Below are 18758 nucleotides of genomic sequence, written 5' to 3'. Positions count from 1 at the left end.
TGATTTAATGGGACACAGTCAACATGGATTTACCCAAGGGAAGTCTTGCCTAACAAATCTGCTTCATTTTTTTGAAGGGGTTAATAAACATGTGGATAAAGGTGAACCCGTAGATGCAGTGTATTTGGATTTTCAGAAGGCGTTTGACAAAGTCCCTCATGAGAGGCTTCTACGAAAACTAAAAAGTCATGGGATAGGAGGCGATGTCCTTTCGTGGATTACAAACTGGTTAAAAGACAGAAAACAGAGAGTAGGATTAAATGGTCAATTTTCTCAGTGGAAAAGGGTAAACAGTGGAGTGCCTCAGGGATCTGTACTTGGATGGGTGCTTTTCAATATATATATAAATGATCTGGAAAGGAATACGACGAATGAGGTTATCAAATTTGTGGATGATACAAAATTATTCAGAGTAGTTAAATCACAATCGGATTGTGATACATTACAGGAGGACCTTGCAAGACTGGAAGATTGGGCATTCAAATGGCAGATGAAATTTAATGTGGACAAGTGCAAGGTGTTGCATATAGGGAAAAATAACCCATGCTGTAGTTACACGATGTTAGGTTCCATATTAGGAGCTACCACCCAGGAAAAAGATCTAGGCATCATAGTGGATAATACTTTAAAATTGTTGGCTCAGTGTGCTGCAGCAGTCAAAAAAACAAATAGAATGTTAGGAATTATTAGGAAGGGAATGGTTAATAGAACGGAAAATGTCATAATGCCTCTGTATCACTCCATGGTGAGATCGCACCTTGAATACTGTGTACAATTCTGGTCGCCGCATCTCAAAAAAGATATAGTTGTGATGGAGAAGGTACAGAGAAGGGCAACCAAAATGATAAAGGGGATGGAACAGCTCCCCTATGAGGAAAGGCTGAAGAGGTTAGGGCTGTTCAGCTTGGAGAAGAGACGGCTGAGGGGGGATATGATAGAGGTCTTTAAGATCATGAGAGGTCTTGAACGAGTAGATGTGACTCGGTTATTTACACTTTCGAATAATAGAAGGACTACGGGGCATTCCATGAAGTTAGCAAGTAATACATTTAAGACTAATCGGAGAATATTCTTTTTCACTCAACGCACAATAAAGCTCTGGAATTTGTTGCCAGAGGAGGTGGTTAGTGCAGTTAGTGTAGCTGGGTTCAAAAAAGGTTTGGATAAGTTCTTGGAGGAGAAGTCCATTAATGGCTATTAATCAATTATACTTAGGGAATAGCCACTGCTATTAATTGCATCAGTAGCATGGGTTCTTCTTAGTGTTTGGGTAAGTGCCCAAACACTTGTGGCCTGGTTTTGGCCTCTGTTGGAAACAGGATGCTGGGCTTGATGGAACCTTGGTCTGACCCAGCATGGCAATTTCTTATGTTCTTAAATGATGTAAGTTATAATATTGTATGTGTTTTTCTTGTAAACCGCCTAGATGGATAGACTCCTACCCCACAGTGCGGTATATAAAAACTTTTAAATAAATAAATAAATAAATAAATAAATAGTGTTTAGGCCATGTAATGAATACACGGGTGGAGGGACCCGTCCTTCTTGCCTACAAAAAAGAAGCCGGCCCTGGCCGGGGAGTTGGAACGGCAAATGAAGCCCTTCTGCAGGTCCTCCTGGATGTACTCAGACATGATTTGTGTTTTGTGCACGGATAACATTGGCGTATTGCGGGGGAAGTCCTTGGGGGGGGGGGGGTGCACAGGACAGGCACCACTGGCAGCAGGAGGGTCCCCAATGGTCAAGTTGTAGGGATGTCCAATTGAATTGCGGGTTGTATTGTTTCAGCCAGGGTATGCCCAGTACCACTGGGTGAATGGCTTTCTGGATGATGTAGAAGAAAATTTGCTCCCGATGGTTGGGTTCAATGCTGCATTCCAAGGGAACAGTCGTATGTGTAATACTCCTGGGTAGAGGATCCCCGTGGATTGAGGAAAATGTTAGTGGGACCGGGCAAGGATGTGTGGGGAGAAACAGTTGGTCCACGATCTCTTGCATCAGGAAATTTCAGCCGGCTCCCGAATCCACTAGAGAAAGTGTCAAGAAGTTACAGCCACTTATGACAAGGGTCTCGGGCAGGGTCAGTGGGGAACTACTGCAGTCAGGCCTAGGGTCATCTGCCCAGTGAACCCTGGGCCCTGGAGTTTGATGGCCGCACCGGGCATTGGGCTAGGAGGTGCCCGGAAGTCCCGCAATACAGGCAGAGACCAGCCCGCCAATGTCTTTCCATTCTTCTGGGGATAATGGCCCCCGGCCCAACTGTATGGATTCTTCAGTAGGGCCCTTCACGGGAGACTGTGGACAGGAGCCAGGCGAGGAAGGGCACGGCTGGCCTGGTGCAGTGGAGCGACATTGGCACCGGCCAGTTCGAGGGACCTCTCACGGAGACTACGGTCGATCCTGCCTACCAAGGACGTGGGAAGATCACGGGCCACCAATTCATCTTACGGGCCACCAATTCATTCACCAATTCATCTCCTCCCTCTATGCAAGCTTTTAACTAAGCTTGGTCTCCCGCACTTCATCTACGCTGATGATGTGCAACTTCTCATACCTGTTAAAGACTCTCTTCAAAAAGCCATTGAAACCCTGAACTCCACTTTATCAACTATCAATGCACTCCTGACAAACAACTTTTTGGCACTCAACATGGCCAAAACTGAGCTACTATACATTTCTCCGCAAAGTATTCACCCTCCTCTACTACCAGGATCAAACCCCAACTCCACCGTTGCTTTCAGCCAACAGGTTCGCAGTCTTGGCATCACTATTGACGGCCACCTCTCATTTAAAAAACACATCAACAACACTCTCAAATCCGGTTACTTCAAACTACACGCCCTCAAAAAAATCAAACCCCTTCTGCACCTCAATGATTTTCGCACCATACTACAAGCATTCATTCGTTCCAAAATAGATTATTGCAACGCTATACTACTAGGTTTACCCAAAAGTACGTTGCTGCCTCTCCAGCTCCTACAAAACGCTGCGGCACGTATCCTCACTAACACACATAAAAGTGATCACATCACCCCGTTCTTAAAAATTTACATTGGTTACCTGTTGCCGAAAGAATATCTTATAAAACCCTCACATTGATCCATAAGGCTCTACACAACAAAGACATGCACTGGTTCTCTGACCATCTCATCTTTCACAAATCAAACAGATCAATTAGGCAACACCACAGGGCTACTCTTGTTATTCCCTCACCTAAGCAATCCAAACTTGCTTCCACCAAAGCTCGGGCACTTTCTTTAGCTGGGCCCGTCCTTTGGAACAAATTCCCTTCCTTCCTGCGGCAGGAACCCTGCCCAAAAAAATTTAAACACAACCTAAAAACTTGCCTCTTCAAGCCAGCTTTTGATTAACATCCTACCCTGGCACTTTACTATTTGTAATTGAATTCCTTAATATTATATTATTATTATTTTATTATTATACCCCCTAGTTTTCCTGTAAATAGCTCCTCCCTTCCTTTCCTATAATATATTTTACTGCTCCCTTTTCAGTTAATGCCCTTCATAAGTTAAGTGCTGATGATATCTTGTTATTAATTATCTGTTCTGTTCCTTTTTACATTTGGTTCCAATTTCTATGTAAAGCTCTGTTAGCTATAATTTTGTTTTAATGTAAACCGATGAGATGTTCCCAACGTTCATCGGTATATAAATCTTGTAAATAAATAAATAAATTCTAAATAAATCTTTAATTTTGGGGGAGAGTCCGTCCAAGAAAATGGCTCAAAGGCAAGGCTCCTCCCAATGGAGCTTGGTGGCTAACGTCCAAAATTCAAGGGTATAGTCCATTAAAGACCATCCTACCTGACGGATATGTAGGAGCTCTATGCCAGCCTGTGTCTGCCGATCGGGGCTCTCGAAGACGGCCTAGAACTGATTCAGGAACCCCGAGAGGTCCAGTAAGAGTGGATCTGAGTGCTCCCATAGGGGTGATGCTTTCCAGAGCCTTACCCTCGAGTAAAAACAAGTTGTATGTAGCCTTGGTGAGGTCATCCGGGAAGAGCGTGGATTGCAGGCAAAAGTGCATATTGCACTGGTTAAGAAACCCATGGCACTGCTGAGGATTGCCCGCATAGTGGGGCAGAGCCGGTAGAGGGATCACTGGGTGAGGAAATGGAGCTGCTGCCACGGAGCCTGGAGCAGGAGGGATTGTAGCAGTGGTGGAAACTACCAAATCCAAGCAGACTTTGAGGCCCTCCATAGACGCTGCCAGTGATTCCAGGACCTTCTGCTGCTCGAGTATCTTCTGCGCCAGTCCTGGAATTGCCCGAAGCGTGGAAGCCGCCACCAGATCCATGACCTTGGCTAGCTGTTACGGACATGGATCCCTGGGCCGAGGGGGAGTTGTTACCACCAGTGGGGAGGAGCCCCATGGGTTCCTGCCATCAGCAGCCGAGGCTGGGGAAGGCCTGAGACCCCGCTGGGGCTTCACCAATACCACCTCTTGTTCCCCTCAGGTTGAGCCCTTGGGTACCAGGGCCAGCTGGACTTACGTGGGGTCTCAGGAGTTGAGCTGGAGGATACCATAGATGTATGTCTGGGGGCTGGCGCAGGATGAACAGTTGGTGGTTCTTGAGGTCAGGTACCGGCAAGGGTCTTGGCAGGTGGCGAATCTCATAGTGAGGCAGGCAAGGGTCTTGGCAGGCGGCGAATCTCGTAGTGAGGCAGGCAAGGGTCTTGGCAGGCGGCGAATCTCGTAGTGAGGCAGGCAAGGGTCTTGGCAGGTGGCGAATCTCAGAGTGAGGCAGGCAAGGGTCTTGGCAGGACGAAGTGCAGGAATGCAGGAACGGGCTTCCAAATCAGGATGCAGGAGCCAAGTAGCCAAGACGAGGCCTAAGGAGCAGGCCGTGCCTTAATAGTCTGAGGCCCGGAAGGAGGGGCCCTGGCTCCTCCTGCGGTGATCCCATTAAATAGGGTCACGTGGCGCGCATTTGTAGGAGGCCGGGGGTCAGCTGGCAGGCCCGAGCAGGGCCCGGCTGAATCCAGGCCGTGATACGACGTCGGCAAGGGAGGTCCAGTGGCAAGGCAGTGCAACGGGGTGTGCCGGCTGCAGTTTCCTGCTGCCACAAGGCTCCCGGGTCCGGCAAAGGAGGGACGGTGACGCAGGTAGCTGCAGGGGGCTGGTTGCGGATCTCCTTGGCCGGCTCCCATAACACTCGCATTGAATGATGCTATCAAAGTGCACATCTTATGCAAAAATGTATATGTGCATTTCTTAGCATTCATATTTATGTCCTCTTCTTTGTTTCCACAGCTCTCACCCAGGAAGTTCCGGGTCCCAACCATGAAGCCCCAGGTCCCATCTGTCCATGGGAGGAGCGTGCTGTTTCATTTCAGCTCAATGCACAGACACAGTAGACAGAGGAGGAAGAGGAATTACCACAGCAACAGCAGCAGTTTATCCAGCAGCAGGAGCAACTGGGGGACCCACTCCTTTTGGAGACAAACCTCAACCTCTCCACTTTCATGGATCAGGCAGACCTGCCGTAGGACATGGTATCAGCCCCAGACTCATTAGCTGCCTCCAGCAGCCCATGTGACCTAAGGCAGCACACACCAGAGGGAAACCTATTACAGCATGGGAGCCCAGCAATGCCTGCTATGCAGCCAGAGGTGCCACCTCAGCAACCAGAAGCACCACGCCCAAATACACAAGCAGTGCTGACCCAGATCTTAATGCCACCTTGGAATGCATAGAGAGGGAGCATGACCTACACCTCCACAACATATGGGCAGAGTTGGTCAGAATGAGGAGGGTTCAACTCAACCACACTTATGTCATGCAGCAGCGAACAGTAACCATCACGCAGAGCCACACCAGGGTGGCCACAGCCATCAACAATTTGACCACTGCTGTACTTCAGTTGATACATCTCCTGCCACAGTCTGCCCTAGTTCCATCACCATCTTCACAAGGGTCCACCACTCCTCAAAGCAGTGCCAAGTTATCAGGATGAGCCCGGGATAGGGGATGACAGGAAAATCTGGTCCTCACTCTCCAAGAAGCCTCATGGAAGGAAAGGTACCTGAAGCTTCATATCCCTCAGACAGGATGTCATTCCTTCACTGCCACTTCAGACAACACAGACCCATCCTGACTGAAAAGTCCCTGTTACAGTTCGATGGAGGAGTGGTGAGCCCATCTTGCCAGAAGATTCCCTGTGCTAGCTAGATGGAAGGCTGCTGGGCATGTCCTGCCTGAAAAGTTTCTGTGCCAGCTCAATGGAGGCGTGGTGGGCCCATCTTTCCATAAGATTCCCTGTGCTGGCTAGATGGAAGACTGCTGGGCCCATTCTTCCTGAAAGGTCCCTGTGCCAACTCGTTGATGTGGATGGTCTACTGTCTGCCAGTGTGTCTTGCTGCTTCCTTCTTATGCCCTCCTTTATGCTCTGCCCATAGACCTCCCTCCATGCTGCAGTCTCCATTTATGGTCCTGCTGGTGTCTCATCTCATCCTGCTGCTGGTGTCTCATCTCATCCTGCCTCCATGTTGTGTTCTCCAGTGATGATCCTCCTGCCTCCATGCTGTGTTCTCCAGTGATGCTCCTCCTGCCTCCATGCTGCCTTCCCCAGTTCAGGTCCTGCTGCCTGTTACATTTGCTGGATCATGGGCTGCTCCTGTGAGCTGGCACACTCACCCAGCACCGTTGATGACTGGACTTGCTTCTCAACGGGGATGACGCCGCCATCTTTCTTCAAAGGCTTTCCATAGGCATGCACCTACTCATGTAGACCCTGCAGTGGGAACTGCGAGAGCTAGTGCTGGCAGATCATGTCACACGTCTGGATATTTAAACCCCAGCCATGCTACTGATTGATGCCTCAGCAATGGGTCGCTGCATCCCTGCAGTGGTGATTTGCTGCTCCTGACTTATGATCCTGTGTTCTAGTCCTGCCTGTCTTCATCATCTCTTTGGTTCCTGCCTGCATCCCTCATCTCTCCAAGTTCTGCCTGACTCCCTCCTTCATCTCTCCAAGTCCTGCCTGCCTCGTCTTCCCAATCATGATGTCTTTGTCCTTTCAGTGTCTTCCATGCCTGCCCTCTGACTGACTACTGGACCTGACCATAATCTGTACCCAGAATTCTCTCACCTGCGACCTGCCTCTGACCTTATAAGAACATAAGAAGTTGCCATACTGGGGCAGACCAAGGGTCCATCAAACCCAGCATCCTATTTCCAACAGTGGCCAATCCAGGTTATGAGTACCTGGCAAGTATCCAAAACCCTAAGTAGATCTATTGCTACTAAAGTCAGTAATAGCAGTAGGTATTCCCTAAGTCAGTTTGATTAATAGCAGTTAATTGACTTCTCCAATAACTTATACAAACCTTTTTTAAACCCAGCTACACTAACTGCCCTAATCTCATCCTCTGGCAACAAATTCCAGAATTTAATTGTGCGTTGAGTGAAAAAGAATTTTCTCTGATTAGTTTTAAATATGCTACTTGCTAACTTCATGGAGTGCTCCCTAGTCCTTCTATTATCTGAAAGAGTAAATAACTGATTCACATTTTCTTGTTCTAGACCTCTCATGATTTTATAGACCTCTATCATATCCCCCCTCGGTCATCTCTTCTCCAAGCTGAACAGCCCTAAACTCTTTAGCCTTTCCTCAAAGGGGAGTCATTCCATTTCCTTTATCATTTTGGTCACCCTTCTCTGTACCTTCACCAGTGCAACTATATCTTTTTTTTGAGATGCGTCAACCAGAATTGTACACAGTACTCAAGGTGCGGTCTCACCATGGAGCGATATAGAGGCATTAAGACATTTCCCGTTTTATTCACCATTCCCTTCCTAATAATTCCTAACATTCTTTTTGCTTTTTTGACTGCCGCAGCACACTGAACCGATGATTTCAATATATTATCCACTATGACACCTAGATCTTTTTCCTAGGTGGTAGCTCCTAATATGGAACCTAACATCGTGTAAATACAGCCTGGGTTATTTTTCCCTATATTCATCACCTTGCACTTGTCCACATTAAATTTCATCTGCCATTTGGATGCCCAATCTTCCAGTCTCACAAGGTCCTCCTGCAATTTATCACAATCCGCTTGTGATTTAACTACATTGAATAATTTTGTATAATCTGCAAATGTTATCTCATTCATTGTTTTCTTTTCCAGATCATGTATATTGAAAAACACTGGTCCAAGTACAGATCCCTGAGGCACTCTATTGTTTACCTTTTTCCACTGAGAAAATTGACCATTTAATCCTATTCTCTGTTTCTTGCCTTTTAACCAGTTTGTAATCCACGAAAGGACATCGCCTCCTATCCTATTATTTTTTAGTTTATTTATTTATTTAGAAAACTTTTTTATACCGGTATTTGGCTATAACCATCATATCGATTTACAATACTTTAACACTTATCTAACTAATAAAAAACATCATATAATAAGTATAGTAGACAATAACTTCATTCTCACCTTATTAAAATTAATTACAATTTACAATTTAGTCTCAAACTAATTCATTCACATAGACATTCATACCATTGACAGTCACATGCTTTTTCAGTTGTTATATATCCAATTTCTCAAGCCTCTGCTGTTAGCTTCGTGGACCCTTGAGCCGGCTGGGGCGGATGTTGATGCTCTGTGGGAAGGCCCACAGTGGACGTCGAAGTTGGGAGGCGGCACAGGAGAGAGGACTCGAAGAATCTTCACCATTGGAAGCCCGAGGTCCCCCCGGGAGGAGCCCATGAGGACCCGGACCTCTTGGACTCAGGTGAGTTCCTGTTAAAGACCAGCTCCCCAGAGGGGAGGAGTCAGCAATCTGTTAAAGACCTGTTCCCTAAAGGGGAGGAGTTAGCAATCTGTTATAGATCTGCTCCCCCAGAGGGGAGGAGTTAGTAATCTATATAAATAAAAATGTTAAATAGTTTGTACGACATCGCTAATCTCGCCAACCGCTTAACCGAATGCGTTCAAATTTGCACACAACATTCACTTCCCATACGAGAAGATATAGGTCACACCTGTGACAGGTAATACAAGTTTAAAAATTGCTTACACAAAACAGTGACATCTGGTGGCTGTCAGCGCAAGCGCAACCTCTTACACCTTTCACACACACTTACACACCACACCCCCACACAGGCCTATTGTCTTTCATTCACACTCCCTCATTACACACAGAAATCCACACTCATCACACCACACCCCCCCACCCACACGCCTGCCAATGTCACTTACTTCACCCACCCTCCCAAAACACACCAAAATACGAATTCCTGGCTGCTACATTGGGAAGCCTCGCATTTCACACACCCTCCGAATTTAAATTAAAGTACCCTCTTCCACCCACCCACGCACTGCACTCCGATCACATACTACACCTGAAACAAGTCCGTGCTTCTCCGCCGGCACCACAGGAACGGTCCGGGACACATCGCATTCAGTAGGGCCGTCGGATGCCAGCAACAAAAATGGTGCCGGCGGACCTTGCCCTTACTATGCTATATGGAGACAACAATGACATCGGTACACCATGTGACATAGTAAGGGCAACAGCCCGTCGGCGCCATATCCTCAGCGGACATTTGCCCTTACTAGGTCAGGAATCATGATGCACCACTTTCACCGGTGAAGTTTTGCGACATGGCAGCCGACGGAACAAACCCTAGCACAACCCTCGCCACCGGCTGGCAGTTTACACAGGTAGCCGGGGAGGAGCACGGTGGGGGACCGTTCTTATTTTCCACTGCGCGTTTTTCACAGGGGGGGGGCCACTGATTCTCCACATCTCCCGAGAGGGGGGCTGTAGCGTGGGTTGCTCTATTTCACCGGGTTGGGGGGGGGGGGGGCAGGAAGGTGTGCTTGCATATTTAAACTACTCTTTGCTGGTGGTGTAAAAAAAAAACCAAAAAACACAAACTGTAACCTTTACTGCTCTGTTCTGTTTTTTCAACTTAACCAGGCTCAGCTACTGCACCAATTGCTTTCAAATTTGGACACAACCTTGCTTTCACTTTCGGCAAGGTTCTTCTCTATCTAGATTACATAGATGTCACACGGTTACAGAAAAAAACATGTTTTTACATGTGTGTGGGGAAAACAGCGACATCTGTTGGACAGACATGCAACACACGCTATCTACCTTGGGAATTGAAGCTGCTGCACTGCGCATGTGCGGGCGGGAGCGCACGTCGGGCACAGCGGGACCAACATGGTGCTGGGAGGGGCAGCAGCGGTGCACGTCGCGCACAGCGGGACCAACATGGCGCTGGGAGGAGCAGCAGTGGCGGACCGGCGGCAATATCGGGCGTGGTGGTGTCGGCCGGCCGAAATTCGACACCTGGGAGGAGCTGCGGCGGCGATCTGGTACGGCTCACGTGCATGACAGGGAGGGATCCTCGCTGACCTCGCGCCTTCGGGAGCGGGCCACGCAGAATCGCATAAGAGGGAGAGGGACGGGGGGGGGGGGGGGGGGGCAGCTGGGAGGGCATTGCGAGCCGGAGGGGATCAGAATCAGGGAAGGAGATTGAGAGAGGGTGCGGTGTCACTGACAAAAGGGTAGGGAGTAGGCGGGGAGAGGTGACAGTGAGGGGAGGGTGAATGAAGGGGGCAGTGAGTGTCAGTGGAGAGACACAGAGGGGAGAGGTGAGTGTGAGGGGAGAGAGCTGGAGTGGAGACAGGGGAAGAAAGGGGGGGTGAGTGATCAAGGGGGAGGACGATGTGTGACTGAGGTATATGAGCAAGGGAAAGAGGGAGAGGGGGAAAAGAACCTGACTCTGCCACTGCAACACGTGGCCGGGCACAGCTAGTCTGTTATGAATCTGGATGCTGGATACTCCCGTTGAAGGAAGAGTTAACAATCTATAAGCGATCACCCCGCCAGGGGGCGAAGTAGCACTCTGTTACAGATCTTGCTAAGGAGTAGCAATCTGTTAGTGCTTTGCTCTTCCAGAGGGAAGGAGTAGCAACTGTTATGCTTTGTTCCTGTAGAAAGATGAACCAGCAACCTGTATGATTCCCACGGGGAGATAGCTATCTGATATGGATCAGTTTCCGCAGAGAGGTCTGATGTGGGTTGGCCCCCACAGAGTGGTAGATGATAATACCATTCTTATTAGTGTAGGAATAACACTTAGTAGAAATAGTGAATCCCTGGGCCAATGGCAGATGACAGCGCCCTCAAGTGGAGATCTTGAGAGGGACCACCGGCTAGGTTGGAGTATGGAGACAAACACAGATAGTTCTTTATTAGACTGGAAGTAGAACCACAGGAGGTGGCAGTAGTGAGTTGATATGCCCGGCAGGGCTGAAGTCCCTCTGGTACTGGAACAACGATCTCTGAGTTGCTGAGCTGTAAGGAGAGACTATAGGTAGTGAGTAGACAGGGTATGCTGGGCATAACCAGTGGTAGATGATACACTCACAATTGTAGATCTCTGTAGTGTCTTCTATATGCAACAGAGAGTCTTCAGTATTCAGGAACAGGAGCCGCAGGTGAGTACTGGTTCCTGTAAGCAGTCTGAAATAGAACTCACAATAACTGTGTATGGGGTGGCTTCTGGAATAGAAGAGAGGCTAGGAGAGATTTAGGAATGAAGGCCCTCGTGGAGCGAGTACCGGTTCCTATCTGTTAATCTGTAAGAGTAATCCATAAGATATAGGTATGTGATATCTTCTGAGGAAGAAGAGAGTATGAGAAAGGAATTAGGAACATAGGCCCTCGTGGAGCAAGTACCGATTCCTATCTGCAATCTGCAATGATAACTCACAATCTCCGTACCTGTGAAAACGTCTTAGACTGAAGGGAGCCTTAGCGATGAGGAACAGTGGCTCTCGTGGAGCGAGTACCGGTTCCTGTCTGTAATAGGACTCACTGTGTTCACGTTTGCGATCACCTCCAGGCAATAGGAGTCTTCTGAGTCTTCGGGAACGTAGGCCCTCAAGGAACGAGTACCGGATCCCGTACTCTGAAATCAAGAATAGAGAAAGCGGAGCCCCCGAGGAGCGGGTACTCCTGGTAAGTTTGAAAAGGCCGAAAAGTGGAGAAGAATTCCCCTTGCTGACTCGGAACGTAGTTGCAAGTAGCGTGGACTGCTGAAGCAAGTCCCATTGGAGTTCCTTGCTAACTCGCTTGTAGTTAGCAAACAAAGACCTTTTAAATTGAAAACGGATGACATCATTACGGGGGGACGCCCCCGAGGTTCGCGCCCTTGCTGGTACAAAGTCTGGGGTGCGCGTGCGCCCTTACGTCATCAGGAACATGGAGGATCCGTAGCGTCAAGCCAGCCCGGGGATACCGGGACCAAGAGGCAGGGAGAAGCCGCGCTGCATCTGTCCATCTGAGCCGAAAGGAGTCGCCACAAATGTAGAGAGGGTGGAGCGAGGGCGAGAATAGGCATGAACACAACAGTTCCTCTGCGACTGAGGATCCGAAGGGGCGTCCCGGAAGAGAAGCTGAGGCCAGGAGGTCAACTGAACTTCACCCTAGAAGCCCGCGGTCCCCCCAGGAGGAGCCCATGAGGACCCGAGACGCTGGGACTTAGGCGAGGCCTCCTGGAGGAAGCGGCACGGGTACTGGTGGACGCTGAGAAATCGGAAACCAAAGACAGAAGCCAAGGGACGGAAGCTGGATCAGAAGTCAGTGGACGAGCCAAGATCAGAAGCCAAGAATCAGAAGTCAAGTCAAGGCTGAAGGACGGAAGCTGGATCAGAGTCGATGGACAAGCCAAGGTCAGAAGCCAGGAGTCAGATGCTGAAGACAGAGCCAAAGGACAAAAGCTGAAACAGAAGTTGGTGGACGAGCCAAGGTCAGAAGCCAGGATTCAGAAGTCAAGTCAGAAGCCGGGAAGAGGAATTAGGAACAGCAACTAGAACCTCCGTAGAGTGAACCTCGTTGCAAGGCGACGTCTGGGCCAAGCTGCAGGGTTTAAATAGCCCTGCAGCATCTGAAATCATCCAAGGGCTGTTCTCATTCTTCCCGCGCTGGCCCCTTTAAATCTGGAACCTCCATGCGTGCAGGGGGCGGAGCCAAGCATGTTGGATCGGTGGCGTCTCCCTCGCAGAGGGAGCACCTTGGCAGAGGTCATGATTGGCCTCGACGGGCAGGATGGCACTTCAGCGGCCTGGGCCGTCCCGAGGTAAGTGGAGGTACTGGGTCACAGCCGGGACCGTAACATCTGCTGCGTGCTAACAAACAGTTGTTATTCTTAGAGGCCTCTCATGAGGGACTTTGTCAAACGCCTTCAAAAAATTCAAATACACTACATCTACTGGCTCACCTTTATCCACATGTTTATTAAACCACTTAAAAAAAATGAACCAGATTTGAGAGACAAGACCTTCCTTGGGTAAATCCATGCTGTGTTCCATTAAACCGTATCTTTCTATATGCTCTCTGATTTTGATCTTTAGAATAGTTTCCACTATTTTTCCCAGCACTGAGGTCAGGCTCACCGGTCTATAGTTTCCTGGATTTCCCCGGACCCCTTTTTAACTTTATTTATTTATTTAGTTATTTGAGTGTTTTATATACCATCATTCCATGTGAGAATCGCCAGATCACAATGGTGTGTAGGTTTAACACACACAGACAAAGGGTGGGTTACAAAGGTAGGCATGCATACAGGTAAACATTCAAGGAAACATTCAAATCTAAGGGTGTACTTCAAAGACAGACATTTAGGATGCATTTGTAATCGTTATGGGGGGGGGGGGGGGGGGGGGGGGGAATGAGAGAATAAGGTAATGGGGTTACTTACTTTGGCCACCCTCCAGTCTTCAGGTACAATAGATGATTTTAAATATAGGTAACACATTTTAACTAATAGATTTGAAATTTCATTTTTTAGTTCCTTCAGAACCCTGGGGTGCATACCATCGGGTCCAGGTGATTTGCTACTCTTTAGTTTATCAATCTGGCCTACTACATCTTCCAGGTTCACTATGATTTGCTTCAGTTAATCTGCCTCATCACCCTTGAAAACCATCTCTGAAACCAGTATCTGCCCAGCATTCTCATTAGGAAACACAGAAGCAAAGAATTCAATTAGTCTTTCTTCAATGGCCTTAGTTTTCCTAAGAGCCACTTTAACCCCTCGGTCATCTAACGTCCAACTGATTCCCTCACAGGTTTCCTGCTTTGGATATATTTTAGAAAGGTTTTATTATGAGTTTTTGCCTCTATGGCAAAATTCATTTCAAATTCTCTTAGCCTGTCTTATCAATGTTTTACACTTAACTTGGACAATTCTTATGCTTTTTCCTATTTTCTTCACATGGATCCTACTTCCAATTTTTGAAGGATTTTTTTTTTGGCTAACATAGCCTCTTTCACCACACCTTTTAACCATGCCAGTAATTGTTTTGCCTTCTTTCCACCTTTCTCAATGTATGGAAAACCTCTGGGCTTCACTTCTAAGATGGTATTTTTAAATAATGTCCACACCTGTTGTACACTTTTAACCTTTGCAGCTGCACCTTTCAATTTTTTTCTAGTTTCCTCATTTTATCAAAGTTTCTCTTTTGAAAATTTTGTGTTAGAGTTGTAGAGTACACTGTGGTCCATATTCATTAGACTGGGTAGTGGCCAAATTATCTGGCTATAGATAGCAGCAGAATCTATCCCATATATTCAGAGGGATAATCACCATAAAGTTATGCAGCTACATATAGCTGGGTAACTGTTGGTTTAATTGGCCAGCATGTAAATATGGCTGAATATGTCTAAACTGATACAATCTTGTATGGCTGGCTCACTGTCTACTTAACAGGATATCTTCTAAAGATATATGGGTAAGTAGCACTCCTTACAGAAAAGCATTACAAAAAATTGTGGTCCTTGCAGGCCACCTGGCACCCCCCCCCCCCTGCCCAAGTATCCTTGACCCACTGCCCCAGATTCTACCCACAATGCTTTTATCATGTGAACATGAAAAGTTGATGGCATTGCGCCAGGACTGGCCCTCCCCCTTCCCTCCATCTCTGCTAAAGATTACAAGTAGAATTCATCTACTGCCCCTCCAAACCACCACCTCCTTCTTGGCACCTGACACTCTTCCACCCACCCTCCCAAACAAATAGGCCCACTTAAGTCCTGGGTGGGAGAGCGGCAGGTGGCAGGTGTGGGGGAAGGTATAAACTATAGCCGGATAACTACTTCTGTGGCTGTAATGTAGCTGAAATAAGTGACTGAATATGCCAGATAAGCCTTTTAGAGGGATTACTTTTGCGCTCTCCATCTAAATGGCTTTTGATAATGGTCCTCAGTATATATTATCTAGTAGTACAGAGAAAGTGATGTATAGTATATCCACTAGTAATGTACACAGCTGGCTATGATGCAGGCAAGACTCACATGCTTTCAATGTGTTCCCCAGCAGCAGGACACCACATACAAATAGAAGCTGTGATGGATGTACAGTTCTGCTACATTGGAACACACAGAAAGGTGTTGCTACAGGTGTGCTACTCCCACACTCTGTTTGCATTGCGCAAGTGAAGCTTTGGCTAATTGGCATAGCAGGTCAGAAAGTGGGAACTATCTGTGAGTCCCACCACCCATTTGCCAAGAAATGATGTTTTGTCATGGGCTGCCAAGTCATTTCCAAGAAGCAGCTTTCTGGCCTGCTCACCTACAGCCAGGGGCAGATTGCAGGAAAATATCAAACAGGGGAGTTTTTCAAAACTGGCCCACAGGGTATCTGAATCCCTCATATATGTTCCTTGCAGTTAGTGCTTCAATAGCTGGCTCTTTAGAGAAACACATCAAGCTGACCCTTTAGAAAGATATCATGTGACCTGGAGCCTGGCAGAACTAAGCCAAAAAATCTCCAAAATAACTTTTTACATTTTCCTAAATAAGAAGTAGAGGCAAACAGAGCTGTAGTCCCCTTCCATCCTTTCAGTTTTTTGGGTTCCACTACAAGTTTGATTACATCTGTTATAAAAGCTGTTGTAACCTGGCCCAGACAGCGGGGAAAAAGAGATATGTGACATTCCCCCAATGATTCCGACTGTTGTTTGGAAGGAGCCAGATGCCACAAAATGCAGTGAGCACAATAGTTTGGTATAGCGCGGGACCTTTTTGTGACCAGATCCAGATCCCCTCTGAGTTCTTGATATAATTCCATGATAGCCTGAGAGCTGAGGTGATACCTCTTAACCACATGTTCCTCCAGCATACCCAGCAGTGTGGTTTGTGGATGAAAGATGTGCTTTCCTGTACTGCCGACATGCCCTTCTGTGTGACAAGCCCTGCCATAGGCCAGGCACTCCACTGGCAGGGCTAGCAGCTCTGGCTCAAGGACAGGTACTTCCATAGGAGTCATTTAAACTTACCTTGATGGTTGTAATTCTTGTTGTTGTTCTTGTTGTTGAGCAGCCCGAAGAAGCTAGTATCCCACTACTAGTAGACTTCCCTCTAACATAGTAGATTTAAGAAGACGTAGCAGGTAACAAAAGTTGTTTTTATTGTCCTAGCAGGCCTGTGTAGATATGTTTGAGAGAAGGCCTTATTTTATCGCATGCGATAATAGCCACGATCCGTGATAATGGCTACTGTCACACGATAAAAATATTTCTTCCCTCTATCACCAAAAAAAGGTGGTGTTATTTCCCACATTAAATCACACGTTGTTGTGTGTTATTTTACCACTACAAGCGGTAGGAGTCTGTCATTTGCATAATTTTCTAGCTTTTGCATGCTTATTATTATATCTGCATACTAACACATGATTTGGTTTAATTTTGTGTTTATCGCACGTGTGATGGTAAATGGAACTTACTCTGAAGAGAGAGCGGTGTTAAGCGGAGTGCTGCAAGTATCGGTGTTAGGACCGGTCCTGTTCAATATCTATGTGAGCGAAATAGCGGACTAGATAGAAGGTAAGGTTTGTCGTTTTGCAGATGACACTAAGATCTGCAACAGAGTGGACACGCCGGAAAGAGTGGAGAGAATGAAACGGGATTTAAGGAAGCTGGAAGAGTGGTTGAAGATATAGCAGCTGAGTTTCAATGCCAAGAAGTGCAGAGTCATGCATATGGGGTGTGGAAATCCGAAAGAATTGTATTCAATGGGGGGTGAAGGGCTGATGTGCATGGAGCAGGAGAGAGATCTTGGGGTGATAGTGTCTAACGATCTGAAGTCAGGGAAACAATGTGACAAGGCGATAGCTAAAGCTAGAAGAATGCTGGGCTGCATAGAGAGAGGAATATTGAGTAAGAAAAGGGAAGGGATTATCCTCTTGTACAGGTCCTTGGTGAGGCCTCACCTGGAGTACTGTGCTCAGTTCTGGAGACTGTATCTCCGAAGTGACAGAGACAGAATGGAGACGGTCCAGAGAAGGGCGACCAAAAAGGTGGATGGTCTTCATCAAATGACTTATGAGGAGAGATTGAAGAATCTAAATATGTACACCCGGGAGGAAAGGAGGAGCAGAGGTGATATGATACGGACTTTCAGATACTTGAAAGGTTTTAATGATCCAAAGACAAAAACAAACCTTTTCCGTTGGAAAAAAATCAGCAGAACCAGGGGTCACGATTTGAAGCTCCAGGGAGGCTCAGAACCAATGTCAGGAGAGGGCGGTGGATGCCTGGAACGCCCTTCCGGAGGAAGTGGTAAAGACCAAAACTGTGAATGACTTCAAAGGGGCATGGGATAAACACTGTGGATCCATAAAGTCTAGAGGATGTGAATGAAGAGAGGGTGGCTTGCGGGAATGACGGCTACTACCTGGAGATAATACCCTTATTCAATAAACATACACACGGTTAATGTGACTCCAACCTTGCTCTATGCTTCAATGGCAAGAGGAAATGTGGAAAAAAGGATTTGCATTCACAAAAAAGCAGGGAGTAGCTTGCTTGTTACGGCAGTTACTACCCCAAATCGAATAAACCTGATACTTCACTTTCAATGCATATCCAGCGTAGCTCTCTGCTTCAACGGCAGGGGGGGAATGAAGAAAAGATTATTTATATTCAGACAACAACAAGGACTGAATTACATAGTCTGGGTAAACAAATAAGCATGGGTGTAGCTTGCTTGTTAAGGTGGTTACTACCCCGAATCAATTAAGTCTGATACTTCACTTTCAATGCATATCCAGCATAGCTCTCTGCTTCAACGGCAGGGGGGGGGGAATGAAGAAACGTGGATTTATATTCAGACAACAACCAACAAGGACTGAATTGCACAGGCTGGGTAAACAAATAAGCATGGGAGTAGCTTTCTTATTGCGGCGGTTACTACCCCTAACCAATTAAACTAGATACTTCACTTAGATGCAGTTCCAGCACTGCTCTCTACATTAATGGCGAGGGTAGAAGGGAAATAGAACCAAAAGATTACTAAGGGCCAAGAGTAACAGATAAGTATGAGGAAAAAAAAAGTGTGAAAGCTTGCTGGGCAGACTGGATGGGCCATTTGGTCTTCTTCTGCTGTCATTTCTATGTTTATATATGTTTCTATGTTTATCATGAGATAAGGCCCTAATGTGATTTGATGAAAGACCCTGAAAGATTCTTGTGAAAGATAATAGTCTGGACACTTTCCAGTTCAGTTTTGGGCTGGATATGGAACTGAGATTATTTTTGTGACTCTTTTAAATGACCTCAGATTGGAGTTGGATAAAGACAATGATGTCTTTCTTGTTTTACTCAACCTTAGCTCAGATTTTGACACCGTTGGTCATAATATACTGATCCATCACCTAGTAGGACTAGATATTCAGGGGACTGTTTTGGCCTGGTTCTTCTTCTTCCTGTAAA

The 18758-nt window shown here is 46.9% G+C and overlaps 1 protein-coding gene across 4 annotated transcripts in view; it reads right to left on the bottom strand.

The window, feature by feature from the left end:
- LOC115092041 (coiled-coil domain-containing protein 17-like) overlaps nucleotides 1-18758 on the bottom strand; it is a 430820-nt gene that overhangs the window by 38437 nt on the left and 373625 nt on the right. Inside the window, exon 13 of one of the 4 annotated variants that reach the window (XM_029602526.1) lies at nucleotides 18470-18751. The exons of the other annotated variants lie outside the window; for them this stretch is intronic. Within the exon in view, the coding sequence (XP_029458386.1) occupies nucleotides 18710-18751 (42 nt within the window). The 3' untranslated portion in view covers nucleotides 18470-18709. Of the gene's footprint in view, nucleotides 1-18469; nucleotides 18752-18758 lie in introns of those variants that run through there. 4 annotated transcript variants of the gene reach the window in all.

The sequence above is a fragment of the Rhinatrema bivittatum genome, chromosome 1, assembly GCF_901001135.1.
Source record: "Rhinatrema bivittatum chromosome 1, aRhiBiv1.1, whole genome shotgun sequence".
Classification (NCBI taxonomy): Eukaryota; Metazoa; Chordata; class Amphibia; order Gymnophiona; family Rhinatrematidae; genus Rhinatrema; species Rhinatrema bivittatum.
Note: the sequence above shows the minus strand (reverse complement) of the source record. Positions and strands in the feature narration are given on the sequence as shown.